Below are 23,139 nucleotides of genomic sequence, written 5' to 3'. Positions count from 1 at the left end.
TTGAAGAATCTTATCAGCTTCTGACACAAGAGTATCTCTGCATTCAGTAAAGTTCTTCTTCCAGATTTATCCTTTCTTTTACTTAGAACATAGTGATAAAATTCTTTTGGATTCTGTAGAAATTACATTCACAGGCAATTTCTTTTCATACTATGATTTGGCCTTCCATGCTATACTCATAATTTTTGTGATCTGTCCTTTATGTATTTCATAACTCCTCTCATTCTTATTCTCATGATATTTCAACATCATCTTCTTATGGATGTCATGATTAATACGGTTGCACATCTATTTTACTCCCATCCTATTTGTTCTTTGAACTCTAGTGATACTGCTTCATTTAAGCTCTTTTTCAAAGATTCCCATGCATTGCGGATAGCTTTCCCATTTGGTAATGATGTGGAACCAACGATGGTATTCTTCTGAGGTGGTCATTATATCTAGATTTGTAGTTCAGCATGTAACTGTCCTAATTGAAACATTTATATAGTTAGCTATTTCCAGGAAAGTATGGCATAATCACTTTCACCAAGTGATGCTCCTGGCATTTGTGTATAGATGTAACAAATTACCACTCGATTCTTTCTTATTAAATCTACAGTCTGCTTGACCTAGTTGGACAACTTGTTTTTTTTTCGAACCTAGATACACTCAAAAGGTCCTAACCAAAAGTGCACATTGTACCCTCTTTGCCAGATACATAACCATGTTCAGTGACATTCACATCATTGATGGATAGGAAAATTTGAAGTCCAACGTCACATAGCGATGTGAACAGAAATAGAGATGGAAGGTATGATATTTTGTGAAGATAAAATAGGTAAAAAGGGAGGAAGAGTAATGCTGTTGATGATTAAAAAAAAGGAGTTATGCCAGTGCAATAGCAATGCAAGGATGAAATAGTAGTAGTTAGTTTTGAGGTATGTAATACTTAATTGGATGTTGCTGTTGACATTGGTAATGTCAAAGGTAGTGACCATGAAATGTATGAGCAAAGTAGCTAAGCAAATAGGAGAAGGGTAATCATTATGGGTGATTTTAATTATGGCAATATAGATTGAGATGAGTAGCATCTGGAAATTAAGAAAATGAATTTCTCAAGTTTTTGAGGAATAACTACCTTAGACAGTATGTAACAGAGAGCACATTAGGATTGAGGAACTTGGATTTGAGCATCTCATCAGAGATTATCTCATCTTCTCATTATAAATGAGGTGTCAAATCTCTGTACAAATTTATACTGTTCCACCAAACTGGCATCCATCATTCCTCTGCTTTGAGTTTGTGAAACATGTGCAGCAGCTGCCTAACATTTGTTTTTCATTCAAACTGCAAACCCACTGACCCTGCCTCTTCTTTTATTCCATCTACCTGTGTCCCCTGGAATAGCCTCCTTCATGAAGTGTTACCTCCCCCTCTCCCCAACAACTTCAGCTTCCAACTATTCAAGAAAATTGGGAATAGATTACTTCTCCTAACCCTCATTTGCATCACATTTTCTCTTTCTCATGAAAAGAAAAGATCATCAAATTATGCCTTAAACCCATTTGCAGTTTTCTCACTCATCTGTCTCAGGCAGGGCATTCCACTCACTATGCAAAAAACCTGCTTCTCACTCTCCAACTGACATCCTTCTGATACAACTTCCAGGGATGGCTTCTTGTTTTACCCTTTCTCCCTCTACTGTATGAAAAATCTTCTCTATATTAATCTGGTAATAACCTCTCACCAACTTATATATCTCAGTCATATTCCCTCTCTCACTTCTATTCACAAGGCAGTGTAACTTACATTCTCTCAGTCTCTCCTCATATCTGACATTCCATAGACCTAACACTGACCTAGTAAACTTTCTCTGGACCCTCTTCAGTATAAAGAGGATGTGAGTAAGGGAGTAAGAAGCAGGTTTTTTTCTTGCAAAGTTGTGAATGATTGGAATGCCTTGCCTGAGAGTGTGGTGTCTGCAGAGAATTTGAATGTGTTTAAAGCACGGTATGATGAGTTATGTGTATGATAAAAGGACCTCCTAGATGAGTCTTTGACTCCATGGGGGTCTTGGATAATAATAATATATCTTCATCCCCTCGAAAACCTGGAGGCATTATACTAGGTAACCAAAAACTCTGTTTGTGCATATCAGTGTCTTCCTAATTATTTTAATTATTGCCATAATCCATTGTGATGATGTTATAAATTTTAGCATGTGATCTATAAACTTCAAATTGTGTCCACCATCACTTCCAGATCTCTCATTTCTTCTACCTCCTTCAAAATTTGCCCATTCATTGTATACTCAGCATCCCAAATTTCAAGACCTAGCACTTTGCAATATTAAACTAACACTCAACTTGCCCACTCACATAGTCTATTGAGTTACTGCTGCAAGGCCACAACATCTGCTCTACTTCTTATAGTTCTTCCCAACTTTGCATTATCAGCAGACAGCTGTGCACCTCTAGTTAAGCTGGTCCCAATGTCATTTAAGGTACAAGTTAAACAATAATGGTCCCAAAACAAATCCTTGTGGCACTTCACCAGTGACCTTCCTCTTTTGGGATACAACTCTTCCATACACACCTGTTGATACTTATCCAACAGCCAATTAACTATCCAAGTCTAGGGGTATCTAATCCAATTTGTTTCAGTTAAGCTACCAGCTTGTCACGTGACAGCTGTTAACCAAGCTACCGGCCAAGATGTCTATAGACGTTAAGGTTATCATGGATGCGAAGTGCATATTAAAATTGTAATACCATTGATATTATATTGAAATATATGATGGATACAAAGCATATGAGGATGCATATTTGATCCATAATGGCCGATTACGTGGTTAAAGGCCGTTTAAAAATCCATTTATACCATTGTATATGCATCTCCTTTATTCAGTGAATTTGTCACCCTTTATCCCATAATGCAAAGCACATCTCCCCCTAACAGATCTACGCTGACCATTATAAAGAATAAGAATACCACTATTATCAATTCATTTCTGAATTCTAGTCTTCACCAACTTAGAAGACCTTAACAACAGTCCCAGACTTACAGATTGGCTTATAATTTGTAGCCTCAGTCTTATCGTTCCCCCAGCTTTGTGAAGTAGAACAATTTTTTCCACCTTCTATTCCTCTGGGACTCATCTTATTAAAACACTCATGTTAAACAGGTGTGCTGAAGGTGATGTTAATTCCCTAGAACATTTCTTCAAGATACTTAGCAATATATTGTCAAGTACTACTGCCTTATTAACAAGTTTACTGAAATCCTTAAGTAAACAGTCTCACCTTCACCATATCCTCTATGCTCCAGCTTCTCATGATTTTATTGCCTTCATAAACCATTTAAATACACCAATAAGCTCACTGAATACTTCGACTATATCCTCTGCATCAGTTACCAATCTGCGAATGTCGTCGTCATTCAGCTGTCATCATTGCTCCATAGTAAAATTTTTTTTCCTACTTTCCACATATTGAATGAACTTATTAGAATTTTTCTTAGGCTTCATTGGCTAATTTCTTCTCATATTGCACCTTTGCTATCTTTTCTGCCTGAAAAGATAGCAAAAAATTTCTGATCATTACCAACATGCATCTTGTGTTGCCTTCATAAGGCCTTCTGTTCTTTCATTCTTAATCTCTTCATTCATACATTTTACTCTCACCTTTTATATATCGGTTTAATCTGTTAAATGGCTCTTGAAAGTATCGTGTCCTTTTCACTCAGCTCCTCTTTCCATGTTATAGCTCTCAGTTGTTTTGTATGCTTTTCATGATCACCAGCCTTGTAGTTTCAGATATATCCCTTCACAGTTTTCATAGGCTACAATACAAATAAAAGATAAGACACTCCATTCACAATCACATCCTCTGATGATATAACCAGATCTATGACTCTTAATGCTCATGTGCCCTCTATTACATGCTACCTACAATTTTTGAGAACTCAAGAAATTTATTCTCCTTAAGAATTCCTTGACAGTCTTTCTTCATTCCAGTCAACATTGCTGTAATTGAAATCACCCAACGATCACACTTTGCTTGCTCACTAAACCAAGTTGCCATTTCCTTTCTTTGTGTCCACTTTCCACATTTTTCCATCTGTAGCAACACCCAACAAAATATCTCATTCTTTCAAGCTCTACCTCATGCCATGCTGCTTCAAAACAACTGCCACTTTTTTTCTTTTTCCATGTATCTCATCCTTGTGTGAACATAATTCACCTACTGTCATCAGCAGCATCCCCCCCCCCTCCTCTCTTCTTGTCCTTCTCATTCTCATGAAAAACATTATATCCTGCTATTTCTATTCCTGTCAAGATATCATTCTCATCCATACATACTTCACATATTCCAACTATTTTCTGACAGATAAATTCAATCCATATAACAATTGCATCTTCTTTATTTCTGATACTCCTGTCATTCATAAATAAGCATAACAATTCTTTTTTTAGTCTATAACCAGTCCTACCTGTGCTGCCCCTTTTCTGTGACTTCTCTATACTTGCTGCTGTCTGCTCACACTTATGCTTTATTCCATATACTCCCCCCTTTCCAGAATCACTTCTTCCTCCCCCCTTCATGTATTCCAGGCCAATTCCATTCCTTTGCTAACCTTCTTGATAATATAATGATATCTTCTTCACATTCTCCATGGAATTGATATTTATAAAAAAAATTATGTTTGGAATACTAAATATCATCAGATTGTATGGTATCAAACATTTAATGGTAAACGCTTTGCCATTTGCTCAGCATTTCTTTCTAAGAGAAATGTATAAAAATGTATAAAAGGTTGGTCGATTGGTAGAGCCTCTGCTACTAATGGCTCAGTTAAGTAAGTTTGAGCGTGGTTAGTAGTTGGAAGGGGACCAATCGTTCAATGCTGTTGGCACACTCTCCCTCGATGAGTCTTTGGACTCCCTGGAGGTGTCAAATAATAATAATAGATCACTTACATTTGCAAATAATAGAAATGGGCACATGCTGATATCATATTGTAACAAACAGTACTGGCTGTCATGTACACAGATTTTTTATTGTGTATTACTGAAAATATTCAAATCCTTCAGATACTCATATTCAGATTAATGCTCATTCAAATAACTGATATGATGTAATCTATAAGTCATTTTTGTTCTTCACAAAATCCATACTTTATTGGAATTTAAAATAGATATGTTTTTTTTTTTTTTTCTAAATTTACATCTTCAGTGCTTTAATTTAATTTACACCTTTAATTTACTTTAATTGAATTTAATTTACGTCTTCAGTATTTTCAGTGTATTAGGTCTGGTATTTCTTTCCAGCTTAGAATTACCATAAAACAGTAATAAAACATGAATTTCAAGGCATTTTAAATTAACACATCCACACCAGGCTGTCTTGTATGATGTTTCACAACAGACAGTGTGAGACACTGCTGTGAACACATTAAATCACTTCTTCATTTGAAATATTTGTTAAGTGTAACTTCTGACATAGAAAATTTTAAGAGCTAGTAAGTGAAATGAATTAATATTAGTCATTATTTTTAAAAAAAACGTAACATTTTCAGTTTATTAAAAAAAAAAAAAAACTGACTTATTTGCATTTTTTTACCCTATTTTTCAGTTATCTTGTACTGACTTTTCGGACTATAGTGCCCTCAGATCTTTGCTTCAGAATTTGCATCAAACTTTCTGTGAATTTAAATGTCATGAACAGATTGAAAATAAATACATCATGAAAAAACTGAAAAATAGACTTAAGGCAAGTTTTGATATTGGAATATACATAATATTTTTTTATTATTTTTGTGTACTATCAAAGGTATATGTTTCATGGTGTTTTTTTATGGAGTATTTATTATATTTTGATTTTATGAAGTAATTATTATGTTATTATACTTTTTTTGTGCATTTTAAATAATTACTTTATGATTTTTGAAACTTTGTATAATTTGGTAATATGAAGATCTAAAAAAATATATTAATCAGTGACTTTCTTGCAGTTTACTTTGAGGTTTGCCTTTGTTAATTGACAGTGACTTGAGTAAAATTTTATAACTACCTATTAGTTACATAATGCATTGCAGAAAAGTATAGTATGGTGTTAATCTTTTGTGACTGCTAGGAATTTATTATATTATATATGCCATTTTGTGAAGAGAAATGGGAGAGGGGGTACTCTTAAAAAAAAAAAATGTTACATATATGACCGGGTGGCAAATGCCTTTCCTAATGTAAGCAAGAGATATATTACTGAAAGAACTCCAGTCTAATTTTTCACCTTGCAGATAGTAACTTTCCATAGGCGAAGCAGTATTTCATTGTATTTTATGTTTTATTTACTTGTGCATTTTAAATTGATGGTGGAAGCATCTCGTTTGAAAGAGTAGTCTTCAGTCTATAATCAGGATTGCATTGTGAATGTGTGTGGAGTGCAGTGTATTTAGCAACTAATAAAGATTTTTTTTAAATGATTATCTGTTTGATTTTGATTTTACAAAAGCAGACATACTCGAAGAGAACTCAAGTTTATTTATCATGTAATGGAATATAGGCTGTGGCTTTGATTATTTTGTGCACTGTATAAAGGTTCAAAATGTGTTATGTTTTTAAGTAAACCTGAATTTCAACTCTCTTTTTTTTTCTGACCTTCCTGCTCAGTTATCATATTCCTAGAACTAGTGATTATAACAGAAAGTTGTAGGAAGTTGCAACATTTTTTTTCCAGTGAGTTTTTTATTTGCTTGACCTTCTAAAATGCCTGTTTGCTGTTTTAATGTATGTGATTTTTTTATTTTTTGAGGTTTAATATGTATGTTTTAAAATTAATTTCTTATTTTCATATTATGTTACTGTGTTTAAAGCTAAAAGAATAATAACCTTGAATGATTTTTTTGAATGTTTAATATATATGCTTTAGGACAATTTGCTTTCATTTTCATCATCACTACCATCATTATTTCTTGATATGTACCTGCAAGGGGATGTAGAGGCTACATTGACAGTACTACAGTCTAATTTTTACCCCTGCATATAGTCACTTTCCATAGGTTAAGCAGCATTTCATTTATACTATTGTATTTTATGTTTATTTACAGTTTTGCTACATTATATTACATTATTACTAATCTCCTATCAACAAATTTCCTTCAAATTAGTTGACAGGAGATAGGAGTTAACAAGTAATTAGCCTAATTACTTGTTAGCTCCAGTATTTTTGTATCTAATTTCAGTCTTACTGAAAGAACTCCAGCCTAATTTCTAAAAGTCATAATTATGCACTTCTGACTGAATCAATCCACCTAGATCTTGTTTTTCTTCCTCTGGATCTTTTTTCCTGCCATCTTGGCATCAAACACCTGTTTTGCTGACTTTTCTTTCTTCTGTTCTATTCAAATGACCATACTACCTTAGATTAACCTTACTCACACATTCTTGAATGTTAACAGTGTCAAGTTCCTAATATCTTCATTCTGCCATTGATACCATTTGTTCAGGCCTCTAAATTTTTTCAGAACTCTCATATCTGTGGTTTCTAATCTTTAATCAAATGCTTTATTTTTAACCCAACTTTCAGATCCATTACTTAAAGTTGGTTTGAACACTGTCTCTTCCTCACTCCCTTGCCTACCACTCTTTAACTTCTAAAGATAGTCTCTTTCATTCCCTTTTCTTCCTCTATTCTATGAATAATTTCTTCATATTAATCTGGTAACACCCAGATAGTCTCTTTCATTCCCTTTTCTTCCTCCATTCTATTAATAATTTCTTCATATTAATCTGGTAAAACCCACTGTCAACCTAAATTTCTAGAAAGGCTTTTCTGAGTTTTTCCACAAAAATGAAGTATCACATAAAATAAGAAACTATTTTTATTATTTTCTCAAGTAGTTTTGTGAAATTCTTTTGTTTCACTTCATCAGGATAATTGCATTTATAAACTAAAAAACAAGTAATAACCTTTAAGAACACTAGTGAAAATATTTGAACATGAATAACAATGGAAAGTGTGCATTTGCTATTATGTTGGCTGCTGCTTGTTTGCAAATTTCTGTATTCTGTTTGTAATATGTAAATGTTACATGTTAAATGTTAGATGAATTAGTAAAGACCACACTTGATGTAAAATCATCTCTTGCTTTTCATTGCACCATAGAGGATGTTTCATCATTTCAGCTAATTCTTTGAATGCTCTTAAGGAAAAAAAAATGGCAATCTGCATGGAGAATTTTTGTTTGTTGCTATGATATTTTGTTTCAATTGTATGTGCTGCCTATCCTGCTTTTTATCTTCTTTCATTCTCAATGAAAGAAGATGGATAAGGTAGATTCATATATAGTGATATTCTTGGACATCATGTCTTTGAAGTGCTCTGATCAGCATACTTCTCCAGATCTGCCTGTCTGTATGTAGTGTAAACTACAACTGATCTTGTAGACACCTGGCATTTCAAGTGATGGATGTGGACTTTTAGGAGTTCCAGGTGATTAGAAATCTTGATTGGGTAGAAGGCCACCTTTATATTTTGTTGGCAAAGCAACCTTGATATTTTGTGTGTGTGTGTGTGTGTGTGTGTGTGTGTGTGTGTGTGTGTGTGTGTGTGTGTGTGTGTGTGTGTGTGTGTGTGTGTGTGTGATCATTATTTTTTTTATTAATGATTTCTTTATTAATGTTCTACTGTAACCGTTTTTTTTTTTTTTCTGTAGGATTGCGCTTTGTTCCTTTTTTTCTATGTTAGAGGAAATTTTGTAAGCTTTATCGCATAAAGAATAGATGATGCCTATTTTTTTTGCACTGGGTGGTGATGCGATGTAGCATATAGGTGATATCCTCTGTTTATTGTCTTTCTATCTGAGAAGTTAAGTGTGTTTTGTACAGATACCTCAAATAGTGCATCCAAAAACTGAGAAATTAGAGATAAACAGATAATTCAACAATGAATTTAATTTGAGGATATTGAGGCAGGTGGCAAAAATCTCATAATTGTGCAATAGAACTGGACCAGGTGCTGAAAATATCATTGACATGTCACCAAATTTTAGACTGTGTTTTGGATAGGATTCTCTGTGGTGATCAGCATGAGTTTGCAAAGGGCAGGTCTTAGCAATCTGCTTGCATTTTATTGTAAGGTTGCACGTTGGATAAGGTAGATTCATATATAGTGATATTCTTGGACATCATGTGGTAATCTATCATATGTCTTTGCAAAGTTGGCATGTAAGCTGCAAAACATGGGACTGTGTATTAGATTTTTTAGATGGATTGACTTTCTGAACACTCAGGAACTTTGAAAGGTCCTGAGTTAATCCACAATAAAATGCTTAAAAAGTAAGTTAAACAGTACAGACACTGGTCACCTTTGCAAAGTTATGTGGAATTGTCAGGAGTATTGTTGATGTTAATTCTCTACAGGAAGAACAGAATAGACTTTTAGCTTGGACTAATGAATGAGATTTTAGTTTTTAATATTGATAAATGCAAGGATTCTGCTCTTTGGGGATGCAGAGATATAAGGCTGCATACTATACTCATGAAGCTGTGCTTCAGGAAGTGGATGAGATTCAGGATCCTGGAGTGATGATAGACAGTGGCCTACCATTACTCCAAGAGGATCCAGCTGTGGATGACCAAATCATTATTGACAAATAGGAATGTGGTTGAGAGAATATAGATTGCATAGTTTAGTGGATCGGAAAAAAAAAAAAAGAGACCTAATTAGTTAAGGCTTTTTACCAGATTAATACAGAAGATATTATAAAAAATAGCGGAGGGTAAGATTGGAAGAACAAGAGACTATTCTTGGTGTGTAAAGATATGGTGAAGGGCATGAGGAGTATATTTTTTTAAATGGAGAGTGATAAGCATTGCTGGAATGTTGTGAATGCAGGCATGTAAATGATTTCAAGGTTCGATAAGATAGATACGTTGCTATTTGAGTAGGCCTTCTATAAGGTAATCTCTCATCCCCCTTTTCTACCCACTGGTTTCTTTTGGCCCAACTGACAGTTTCCACTCATATTATGCTTTTGCTTTCATTACTGCATTTGTCAGTTTTGTAACTTGCATCTTATACTACATCTAGCTATTGCATGTTATCTTCCTTTTCTGTAATAATAGAATTTCATTGTTCACAGTGCTTTTCCAATTTCATTGTTATGAAGTATAATAAATTTAGTTCATTCCTTTATCCAAGTGTAAGCAAACAAAGTTTGCGCCTGAAGTATCTTCAGGACTGAGGCAACTCATAGTAAAGGTGAACCAAGCTCTCATCATTCTTTGTCTCAATATCTCCCATAATGCAAAATGCATCTCCTTGCAGACATGTATAATGCTATGTGTTAAGGGAAGGCCACCACCCAGACCAGTTTCGACCTTTATTGAGGTCTCGTCAGTGGCAGTCAGAAATAGTTCTGGCTGCCACTGACGAAGTGGTGATACTAAGGCAGAAGCAATGGAGAGGTCATATTTACTTATACGAGTTGCCAAAAAGTGTACCACCTTATTATTAAATTACTCTGGATTTAGAGAAAGATGTTGGAAGTTTATTTTCTATTTGGTTAGACTATAATAAATTTAGTTCAATCCTTTATCCAAGTGTAAACAAACAAAGTTTGCGCCTGAAGTATCTTCAGAACTGAGGCAACTCGTAGTAAAGGTGAACCAAGCTCTCATCACTCCTTGTCTCAGTATCTCCCATAATGCAAAGCACATTTTCTTGCAGACATGTATAATGCTATGTATTAAGGGAAGGGCCAGTACCCAGACCAGCTTCGACTTTTATTGAGGTCTCGTCAGTGGGAGCCAGACCCAGAAGTGGTGATACTAAGGCAGAAGCAATGGAGAGGTCATATTTACTTATACGAGTTGCCAAAAGGTGTACCACTTTATTATTAGATTACTCTGGATTTAGAGATTGTTTGCTTATACTTGGATAAAGGATTAAACTAAATTTATTATAGTCTAACCAAGTGGAAAACAAACTTATAACATTGTTATGAACTATTTCACTGCAGACTTGTAGATCTGCCTGGCTCTTTGTACACTATTATATGTCACTTGAGTTAAATGCTTTTTAACCAGTTCTCATGCTCTATCAATATTTTTCTTTACCAGATATTCATTCCCTGGTATTAAGGTAAGTTGACTACAGTGCTTTCCATAGTTGCATGTAAATCACTTGGGCCATTTCCCATGCCACTGCATAATAGTCACTTTTTCCAACTAATGATAGTTTTGATTCCTCATATACAACTAAATGTTCATAAGTTATCATCAAATTCAGTAGTCTAAAATCTCATTTTGCTCCAAAATTCTTTCAGTTAAATCTTTATTAATATCATTAAATTCCTGATATGTTGATTGACAATACGATATGGTCCTCCCCCCCCCTCTCTCTTTAGGGAAGATATTATTATTATTATTAAGAGAGACCTTCAGGGACTTATCGAGGGAGGCCACATACTACACACACACACACACACACACACACACACACACACACACACACACACACACACACACACACACTAGCTATCACTCTTGAATTCATTTACACTGTTTGCACTTACAACATCCAATGGCAATCCATTCCAGTCATGCACCACCCTATAAGAGAAAAATCTAGCCCTCACCCCTTCTTAGCAGCATTCATACTCAGCTTTCAAGGATACCCTCTTATCCTTTCCAAACCCTCCATAAATTGAAAAATTCCATCAACTGAAATCCTGAATAAACCTTTCAGAAGTTTGTAAGTCTCTATCATATCACCCCTCTTTCTCCTGTTTGCTATTGTCTTTAGTCTACAAATTCTCACTATGTCTTCATAATCAGTATTCCACAATCCTGATATCTCCACTATATCAGAATCACAGTGGAAATCAGGAGACCAGAGCCATGTCCAAGTTAGGGCTTATCAAAGCCTTGTAAAGAGGCAAGATGACATCCTTATCTTTACATGTGAATGTTCGTTTCAGCATTGCAAAATGGCTCAGATCCACTCCACTCCTTCTTAACACACTTAAACAACCAACACCCCAGAATTCAGTTCACCTTGGAAAAAGAGAAAAACAACAGTCTCCCTTTCCTAGACACTCTGATCACTTGCCAGCCTAATGGATCCTTGGTTTTCTGTATTTACAGAAAACCTACCCATATAGGAATATACGTTCACCAGCAATACCCCTTCCCCTCACAACAATATGAGGTTATAAAAACACTATATAACATTGCAAAATTAATCTGTTCAGATGACAATGCCTTTACCACTGAACTAAATCACTTCCCCAACACTTTCTTAGCCAATGACTACAACCCCCCCCCCAAAAAAAATCCAAAAAATATTAAAACCAGTTAACCCCCCCCCCCCCCTTCATAACAAAGATTACACTAAATCCATCACCATTCCTTATATCTGGGACACCTCTGGAAAGTTAACCAAAATCTTAAAAAAATATGACCTGACGTCTTGTCACAATTGAAAAATTGGCATCCCTTTTCTGCTCCACCAAAGACCTACCACTTTCCCTAGACCTACTTGGGGTATACCAGGTCTCTTGCAGCTGTAAACTGTTATACTTTGGCCAAACAGGCAGGATAACAAATGTCAGGATTTCTGAACACAAAGACTACATCCGGTTTCACCAGTACAGCCATTCTGGGCTTGCAGACTAAGCTCTGGATACCCGCCACAGAATACGTTGGAAGAAAGCCACGTTAATACACTGCAGCAAATTTAAACATGAAAGATTATTCATGGAATCAGCCTCACCTCTAAAAAAAACTTTCCATACCTCAACAAATTTGGGTGCATGAGACTGCCCCAAATTTGAGAAGCTTGTATCTTGAGAACTTCAGCCAAACAGCCAAGACAACCCAATATAGCCCACTAGGGGGGCATCTTTAGGACTCTAGGAACAACATTAGTTTTCTCTCTATTGCTTCATTTACTTTTTGTAGTGCCTGCATGCACGTGTCATATTGTATGTTCCCATGAAGATGGCAATGTGACGTTGCCGAAATATAGGAGGTATTTATTAAAGTCTCTTTTAATTAATATTCCAGTATACAATGTAAATTCCTTAAATAATTTAATAGTCATGTTCCAACGTATAAACCTATCTACAAGAATTAATAGCCAGCATTGCAATTATCTTGCAATTCAGTTGTATTTGCAATCTTTGCTACATGATCCCTGAATTTCAACTTCTTATATACTAACACTCCATGATCCCTAGCCTTCAGTTTCTTCTAGCATGATCCCACCAATATAATGCAATAATAGATATCTAATCATGCCAAAGTGAATGACTTTACATTTGCTGGCACTGAACTAACATCCATTTTCCCATGCCCATAATTCCAGCCTATTCAAATCATTCTGCAAGTACTTCATATCAGCAGCATTCCTGATTACCCATCTATCTTTGCATCATTAGCTGTATGTCGCATGTCAAATCCTTCCCAGTATCATTAATGTATAGATTGAATAACAGTGGACCAACCACTGATCCTTGTGGTACACCACTGGTTATCGTAAATCTTGTAGATTCACATCTCCCATAGACCACTTTTTGATATCTGTCAGTCAGCCATCCTCTTATCCACGCTAATGTTCTATAACCCAAACCCATATTCTCCAATTTATGTAACAGTCTACCATGCTGTATTCTGTCAAAAGCCTTAGCAAAATCCAAAAGTATCATGGCGTATCCATTCCCCTTGTCTAGTTCAATGGCAACATTGTTATAGAATGTGAGCAAGCTGCTAAAACATGACCTTCCCTTAGGAAACCCATATTACTCATTGCAAAGTAGAAATTCGCTGTCAACCCATTTCTGAATGCAAGCCCTAACCGTGTACTTTGGTGAAGATTTTTTCAAAATCTTCACCACCACTCCTGATACCAATTGGTCCATAGTTGGATACATCGGTCTTTGCACCACCCTTGTGGAATGGAATTACTATACATTGTTTCCATTCCTGCAGAATCTTCCCTGTTCTGAGACTCATAATAAACACCCTGGTCAAAGGAATAGCCAGCAGCTGAACACTCTTTTAGCACACAAGCTGATATCCCATCAGTCCCTATTGCTGAATTCTTATTCAGTTTGTGCAACAGCTCTCATGCCTCATCCTTATACACCCAAGTTTCTTCATCCAGTGAAGAGGTAGCAGTGAGCGCAATGTTCCGTACACCAGGTTGATAGCTTTTAACAAAATGGGCACTCATTAGTTGAACAACCTCTTCTCCATCTAGTAACCCTCACATCATCTGCATTTAGAAGAGTTGTTCTTTCATATTCATTCTTTCTTTTACTTGCAGCATATCAACACAATTCTTGTGGGTTGTCTTTAGCATGCAGACTTTGCTTTCCATACAGCAGCTGTAATTATTCTAGCCTGCTGCTTATAATTTTCATAACGGGCATCATCCTTGTGTACACGGTATTCCTTCCACATCATCCTTTTCTTATGAATCTCTTGCTTAATAAGATTACACATCCATTTGACTCTTACCCTATTTATTCTTTGAATACTCGGGACACATTCTGATATCGCATCATTTAAGTATTGTTATATGCTTCCCATTCCACTGAACACAGTATACTCCTTAGTTAGTCATAATTTCCTGCTTTGTAGTTCAGCATGAAACCTTTTCTAAATGGAACATTCATAAATTCAGTCACTTTCCAAGTGAGTACCACATGATCACTGTCACCAACCAGAGGTAGAATATTTATATCTGTAACTGAAACACCCACTGACACTGTAATCTTTGACCTTGAATTCCTTCTGTCACATGCTGCTTGAGGAAGTTATCCTGCAAAAGCTCAACAAATTCATTTTCATTCTTCTCATGAGATTCTACTGCTATCCAATTAATATTTGGATAATTGAAGTCTCCCATTATGATTACTCTTTTCATGCTCATCTTTTCTATTTGGTGATGTATTTCTTCATCACTAGCATCTGATCCACCAGGTCTGTAACAAAACCCCACTATGTAATTGATCTTGTTTGATTCCACCTTACACCAGATGGCTTCAAACTCACTGCCACATGAAATATTGTTATTAGTAGTAGTACTACAATCATAAGTCTCAACTAAGCCATCTGATATCATTAACAGCATGACCCTCCTCTCCTATCCTCTGTATCCTTCCTAAAAATAGTGTACCCTTTACACTTGATACCAGTTAGTATGTCTGATTGTGATAGCCAAGTCTCACTAATGCCTACAATCTGAGGTCCCAACATATTGACTAAAGCAACATACTCTACCCCTTTGTTTCTGATACTCCTGGCATTCATGTACAGACATAATAATCTACCTGCATGTTCTTTTGTATACTCTTGTCTACAGTCCGCATGACACAGTTGGGCGACTTGCAGATTTCTATTCTTCTCTAGTACCTGTATATGTAAACATCGTTGCACACACTTGATGAGTCGAAACCAGATGAACACAAAGTCGGAATCATTCTCTCCTCGTCAACATTTCCATGATAAAGCACATTCCTGTCATTAGCACAGTTATATAATATTGTCGCTCTTACACTCAAATTCTCACCATTCCTCTCATTATAATTTAGTTTCCCTGATTCTCTCTGTTAGTCTGTTTGGTATCAACCTTCTTCTTAATACATTTTTATCATATCGAGGTAAAATACGGTTGGAAGTTTTTACACTTCGTTATAATATAAATTAAAGATGCCAAGAATTATTTAATCCTTTATCCAATTATAAGCAAAGTTTCTGCCTGAAGTATTTTCAGGACTAGACAACTCGCATATAGAGGCTAATGACTTCATATCACTTGCCTTAATATTCCATAATGCAAAGCATTATGGAATATCCTTATGGAGCATGTATAATGCTATATGTTATGTGAAGGGTCACTGCCCAGACCGGTTTCAACCTTTATTGAGGTCTCATCAGTAGGAGTCAGACCCAAGGGTGATACCAAGGTTGAAGTAATGCAGAAGTCATGTTTTCATATATAGGTAGTAGCCAAAAGATGTCACACCTTATTATTAAAATACTCTGGATTAGAGATAGTGGTTTCAGATACTGTATGATTAGAGATACTATAAATTATAGATGCCGCCAGGAAATTATATTCTTGGTTTAATCCTTTATCCAAATGTAAGCAAACAAAGTTTGCATCTGAAGTATTTTCAGGAGGTGTGACACCTTTTGGCTACTCGTATTACTCGTATATGAAAGTATGACTTCTCTGCATTACTTCAACCTTTTCCATCACACCTCTGGATCTGGCTCCCACTGATGAAACCTCAATGAAGGTTGAAAGCTGTCTGGGTAGTAATCCTTCCCATAATGCTATGCATTATGGGAAGGATCACTCCCATAGGACATGTCTATAAGGATATGTGCTTTGTATTATGGGATACTAAGGCAAGTGCTGTGAATTCATTTGCCTCTATATACGAGTCGCCCAGTCCTGAAAATACTTCAAGTGCAAACTTTGTTTCCTTACACTTGGATAAAGGATTAAACCAAGAATATAATTTCTTGGCATCTTTAATTTATTGAGGTAAAATACTGATGATTTTTACTTTCTCACACTGTACGCTCGCTTCTTACAACAACCCTTTCATGTCCTCTCTCATACTGAACTTATCACTAGTTAAGTTGTTAGTACTTACAACAATTATGATCTTGTTTACTTTTCTTTTCTGTTTTTGAATTGCTTCCTTTATATTCTTAATTTTTGTTCTGGGAAGTTATAACTCGCTCATCAATTGCTTGTTTTATTATAGATTCATCATACCAAATAACATCCTTTTTTTTTTTACAAATAACATCACTTAACTGATTTCCATCACTTTCTAACTTACCTGAATCTGTGCTTTGTTGTTTCTTATTTTGCTGCTTAATTTTCTTTTTCTGCTGTTCTTTTCTTTTTTTTTTTTTTTCTTTATCTCCCTGGTTAGGATTATCCAATCAAAAGTCATGGGACATTTTAATGTGAATCTCACTCATGAAAGGTTGTAAACCTTATACATTTAGCACCATGGGCAAGCCAAGTGTTAGATAATATAGAGATTGTTCTCAGTATACCAACCATGATACTTTATTTTTTTCAAGCTATTTCAGGGTAATCATGATTACCCGGTTATAGATACTTGAAAATTATCTGTCACCAGTGTGAAGATATAAACAGATGTGTTTTATCCATAGATAGAAATTAATAATTCATTGGCTTTGGCTGCAAGAACTTTAGCGATTGTGGAAGACTTTTTTTTTTTTTTTTTAATTTCTGGTATGCTTTATCTCTCACTTTAATGTATTATAAGTTTAACTGATGAAAGGAGCCATCATGACTCCATCCAAATTCTGCATTCCAGTTCATCTTATTGTTATTAGACCTCTACGGAGTCAAATGACTCGTTGTGGGAGTTCCTTCATTGTGCATGTGCGCACGCACGCACACACACACACACACACACGATCATATCTCTACCTGATCGCATTCACTGTCTCCACATTCACCACACTTTCAGGCAATACATTTTAGCTATCCACTATTCTCCATGCAAAAAAAACCTACTCTTCGCCTCCTTGCTCACACCTCCTTATACAACTTTAATGGATGGCATCTTGTTTTCTACCTGTCTCCACTCATTCTATGGAAAATCTGATCTGCCTCAATCCAGCAATAACCTCTGACCAAGTTATATTTCTCAATCATGTTCCTTCCTTCCTATCCACTAGATTGCAATTCACATTCCTTCAATCTGCCTCCTTACTTTACATTACCGAGACTAGAACCAACTTAGTCAATTTTCTCTGAACACATTGCAACATCTCTTCATCCTTTTGAAAACCTGGTGATCAAAGCTTTATTCAATGAGATGTTGCAATTCACATTCCTTCAATCTGCCTCCTTACTTTACATTACCGAGACTAGAACCAACTTAGTCAATTTTCTCTGAACACATTGCAACATCTCTTCATCCTTTTGAAAACCTGGTGATCAAAGCTTTATTCAATGAGATGTTGCAATTCCATATTGTGAGGGCACCACAGTGCATTTCTCACAGTTTTATTAAAATGTTCCCAAAAGTTCAGGTCCCTATCCACCAACATCTCCCCAATCCTGCATTTCCTCCACCTCCTCAAAGAAAGTCCCATCAATCTTATACTGTGCATTCTATTTGTGCTTCCTAAACTTTAAAAACTTTATATTTTGCTGCATTTAACTGGTAGATCCATTCATTCTCCCATTCACAAAGTCTATGCAAGGCTACATCTGTTCTACTTCTCCTCATGGTTCTTCCCAATCTCATATCATCTGCAGACATCTGTATATCACCATTCATGCAGCAAAATATAAAGTTTTTATATTAAGATTCTGTTAAAGCTTTTAGCAGATTGCACTAAAACAGATCCTTGAAGCACAACAACAGTGACTTTCATCTTCTGGGATATTGCTGCTTTATACACAGCTTGCTGATACCTATCAGACCAATCTCCAATCCAGTGCACTAATCTGTGTGCACTGGAACAGATGGGGTCTCAAATCACATCTGTTCCAGTTTACTTACAACTTGTCATGCTGTAATCTGCTAAAAGCTTTAACAGAATCTTAATATACCACTGTTTTTGCATCACCTTTGTCCAGTGCATCTGTCACCTTGTTATAGTAAGTAGATTGCTAAAACACATCTTCTTTTGGAAAACCAAAGATGACTAGAAATGGATTGACAATAACATCAAAGAGAATGTTGTTGTCATCATCAATCCATTTCTGAATCCTGGTCCAAATTATCCTCTCCAACACCTTTACCACAATTCCAGACAAACAGACTGGTCTGTAATTCAAAGCCTTAGTCATAATACCCCCTTATGAAGTGGAGCAGTTTTGCCTTTTTTTCACTTCTTTGGAACTTGGGCAAATCTAAGACTCATCTTAAAGCTGTTAACTCCCTGGAATATACCCTCTAGACACATTGTAATATACCATCAAGTCCTTCAACCTTATTGACATCAAGTTTACTCATTTCCTCATATATCTCCTGGTCATTCGCCATCAGTGACTCCTCCCTCCTCACTGCCATCGGGTTCTGCGTGGTGTTATTTTCATGAGGATGACATATCTTTATGAATTGCTTGTTTAACATCTCTACTATATCCTCCTCAGAGGTTATCATTCTACCATTTTTCCCACTAGTATGTATTGCTGAGTTGAGGAACTTCAACAAACAAAAATAGAAGTTAAAGAGGATTTGAAATTTAGAGAGAGAGGTGATTCACTTGTGGCTATCTATTATGACCAGGAGAGGGGAGGGATTGACAGAAAGATGTGGCTGTCATGCATTGGCATATTAGCACAAGTACAGACCAAGCAGTTATAGTTGGAGACTTAGATTGAAGGGAGGAAAGGTGCATGGCAAGATGGAAATGGAATTTATACAGTTACTAATGAAACCTTCATGACATACCTGAAACAGTATGTCATGAAGAGGATCAGGAGTTTGAGTGCTGGATCTAGTAATAGTATTACAAGATGTATCCATAACTTCAGTAGCCACTCTGTCTCTGATTGGAGAAAATGACCACATAGTTTAGCAACCTACCAGAACTACTTGTTCTGGTAGGTTGCTAAACATGTGGAATTCTCAGTCAAGAAAGGGTGTATGGTAAAAGCTGGTAATTATGACAGACTTTGGAAGCAATTTGGGGTAATGCCATGGCTTCAGAAGTTAAAAAAAGAATGTCAGTAAGGCATGGGAAGTGGTTAAGAACTGTTTAAGAGATGCTGTATCAGACTGCATATCCAAGGATCAGGAAGATAAACCAAATGGGATTTAAAGGTAGGAGCTCACAAAAAAAAAAAAAAAGCATTGTGGAGAGTATGTAAAGAAAAAGGAAATTGACATACCCATGAGAAACACAAAGTTCAGGAAAAAAAAGTGGCATGGTAAGAAAAGCTAAATCAGATAGAGTGAAAATTAGGCAATTATGCCAAAGTAAATCCACAGAAGTTTTTTTTTTTTTTCCCCTCACTATGTATAAAGTAAGAGAAAGAATTGTTATAGAGTGATAATTTTAATTAGTGCCAATGGTAGAAAGGTGACAGAAGCAGAAGAAATAGTTGAGTTACTAAATGATCACAAGTTTCAGCTCTGGCAGGGTTCCAAGAGAGTGGAAAGAGAGTAAGCTCTTCATCACATAAGGTGGTTCCAAACAGATATAGCAAATTACAGACTAATTAATATCTGAGGAGTGGTGGTTAAAGTATTGGAGAAGTTGGTTAAAGGTAAAATCCATGGATAGGAATATGATACTCTATGGTGTGAGCATGGCTTTGTAAAAGGTAGGACCTGCTTTAGTAATTTATTTATTCATGCTTTTCGTTAAGAGAAAGAGTTCGCTTACAAAAAATGCACCTCTCTGAGATTTCAAGTTCCTTAGCACTAAACGAGAGTTTTTGCTCTCTTAAGGTTTCTGCCTGGTCTCTGAGGAGAACCAACCAGTTCGAAACAGCTGTCAGGACAGTGAAACCTTATCAAAATGGACTAATAGAAAGAATATATAGATGCTTGGGCAGCACCTATGTTTTCTAAGTAGTCCACGCTAAGGCAACTCGTGAATGCTGGTGGGTTATTTTCATAAGCTCTCTGGTCAACTTATTTTTATGAAACTTTCATAGTTTCTACATTCGGTTTGAAATAATGCTGGATCTAATATCCACTTTACTTATATAATTTTGCATTGCCAAACTGAAGCCTTTTGGCTCTTTATTCTAGTAAATATTTATTCATATTTTATAATAGAATAACAGAATTAGTTATTTGAACTTCCTACATTCCACTTACACAATGTTGCTGGACTTTGCAATAGCATATCGCAGAATAGGGGTGCTTAAGGGTCAAAGCTGTATAACTGAGAGGAGACCTCCACATAGCCTTTAAAGGAATGCGGAGAACCGACCAGGGCTTCTGACCTAATGTCCAATCCTCACCTTCTCGTGGTGCACCCTGTTGGGTATCTACTTTGATACTGAACGAACGAGGATGGGCTGGCAATTTGGGATTTAGCCGACCAAATTGTATTCTTATTGGTTAAACCAAAATAAAAAATGATGGTACAACATGACAAAATTTCATGCCGGCTGGGGCGTCGCCCGGTTAAACAAGGCCCCCGTTGTTTTCGCCAGGGAACCAGGGCGAACAGCGAAAAGTCAGCTACTGGAACAAATCTGAAAACAAACCCCAACTCAACATCACCAGAGTTAAAGATCAGTACTATCAACGTAAGAAGCCTGAATGGCAAAGAAATGGAGCTAGCTGAGGAATTAGATAAGTACCAGATCGACATAATAGGGGTGACTGAAACAAAAAAGACCAAAACTGGTGAGATCTTTCTGAGCAATAAATACAAAATGTTATATTCAGGCAATAACAATCAAGGAAAAGAAGGAGTAGCCATAGTATTCAACACAAAATACGAGGCTAATCTTCTTGAATGGCAGTCACTCTCAAGTAGAGTAATGTGGGCAAATATGAGAATGGGGAACTGGACAATGAGACTTATTTGTGCCTATGGTCCCACAGAAGGTTCTACTAAGGTAGAAGTGGAGGAATTTTTTGAGGCTTTAGAAAAAGCAACTGACACAATGAAAAAGGAAAAGTTGGTCCTTGTTGGGGATCTAAATAGTAGAGTAGGAAATGATTGTGAGACATACAAAAATATTTTGGGAAAATTTGGAGAAAAGAGCAAAGCTAATAATAATGTCAAATATCTGTTGGATTTCTGCTCAGGACATGGACTGGTTATTACTAACACCATGTTCCAACATAAAAATGTGCACAAATTCACATGGAGAGAAGAGGCTAGGAATAAGAAAAGTCTCATTGACTATGTTATTGTTGATAGTGATGTTTTCTCCCTGGTGCAGGACACCAGAGTGTACAGAGGATTTGAAATTGGAAGTGATCACTATTTAGTCTTGAGCAGGATAAAATTGAATTTCATATTGAAAAGAATAACATGTAAGAAAGTTTTAAAGCGAATAAAAGTTGAGCAGCTCTCAGATGTAAACTGTAGACTAAAATACAGAAATATTATTGAAAAGAAAATGAAAGAGTGTGAGAATAGGAATCAAACCTTGGAGATTCAGTGGCAAACTCTGAAGGAAACATTGATTGATTCTGCCAGAGAGGCATGTGGTGAGGTTGTGTGCAAAGATAAAAAAATCAGAACTCCCTGGTGGACACAGGAAGTTAAAGAGGGAGTGAAGGAAAAGAAGAAAGCATATCAAAAGTTCCTGGCAAATAAGTCAGCTTTTACTCTTACAGAATACAGAGACAAATGTAAGAAAGCTAAACAGTGTGTAAAACTAGCTAAACAAAAGTCATGGGAGGACTTTGGCAAGAATATAGAAAATAAATATCAAGAAGGTGGCAAAATATTTTGGAGGTTGTTGAAGAAGCTTAGGAATGGAGGAAAGAGTGCTGTAAAAGGAATTAGAGATGATAAAGGTGAAATGAAAACAGGAGAAAAAGATATCCTTGAAGTATGGAGTAATTACTTTGAAAAATTGCTAAATGAAACAAGCAGTGATGACAGCACAGTGATAAAAAACACTGACCAGGCATGCAGTCAGGAATACATATCCATACTTGAAGTAGAAAAAGCCATCAAAGGCTTGAAATGTGGAAAGGCAGCAGGAGTAGATGATATTCGACCAGAAATGCTGAAGTATGGTGGTATAAGAGTCTTACAGTGGCTGCACTCTATAGTTCAGAAAGCCTGGACAAAGGGACGAATTCCCGATGATTGGAGTAGAGCTCTCATAGTACCCATATATAAAAAGGGAAATAAAACTGAATGTGAGAATTACAGAGGTATTTCCCTACTGAGTGTTCCTGGCAAGATCTATGCAAGTATACTTGAGAAACGGTTGAGAAGAATTGTGGAAGAAAAGCTTGGTGAAGAACAAGCTGGATTCAGGCCAAATAGAGGCTGTCAGGATCAGATCTTCACTTTACGACAAATAGTCGAGAAAGCATGGGAATATAACAAAGATCTGTATTTAAGTTTTGTCGATATGGAAAAGGCATATGACAAGGTGCCAAGAGAGAAGCTATTCAATACGCTGCAGTTATATGGTGTCAATGGGA

General features: G+C 36.1%; 1 protein-coding gene across 2 annotated transcripts in view; it reads left to right on the top strand.

Annotated features, from left to right (window-relative positions):
- The window catches only part of LOC150109924 (F-box/LRR-repeat protein 5-like), a 335,771-nt gene that overhangs the window by 71,879 nt on the left and 240,753 nt on the right, over positions 1-23,139 (top strand). For both annotated transcript variants that reach the window (XM_090397314.1, XM_090397315.1), the window contains one exon: positions 5,616-5,753. In XM_090397314.1, coding sequence (XP_090253440.1) covers positions 5,616-5,753 — 138 coding nt within the window. The remainder of the gene's footprint in view (positions 1-5,615; positions 5,754-23,139) is intronic.

This window comes from Typopeltis vanoorti, chromosome 1 (genome assembly GCF_054136105.1).
Source record: "Typopeltis vanoorti isolate ZY-2024b chromosome 1, IOZ_Tvanoo_1.0, whole genome shotgun sequence".
In the NCBI taxonomy this organism is placed as follows: Eukaryota; Metazoa; Arthropoda; class Arachnida; order Uropygi; family Thelyphonidae; genus Typopeltis; species Typopeltis vanoorti.
The sequence above is the reverse complement of the archived record's forward strand: the minus strand, read 5'-3'. Positions and strand labels throughout refer to the sequence as shown.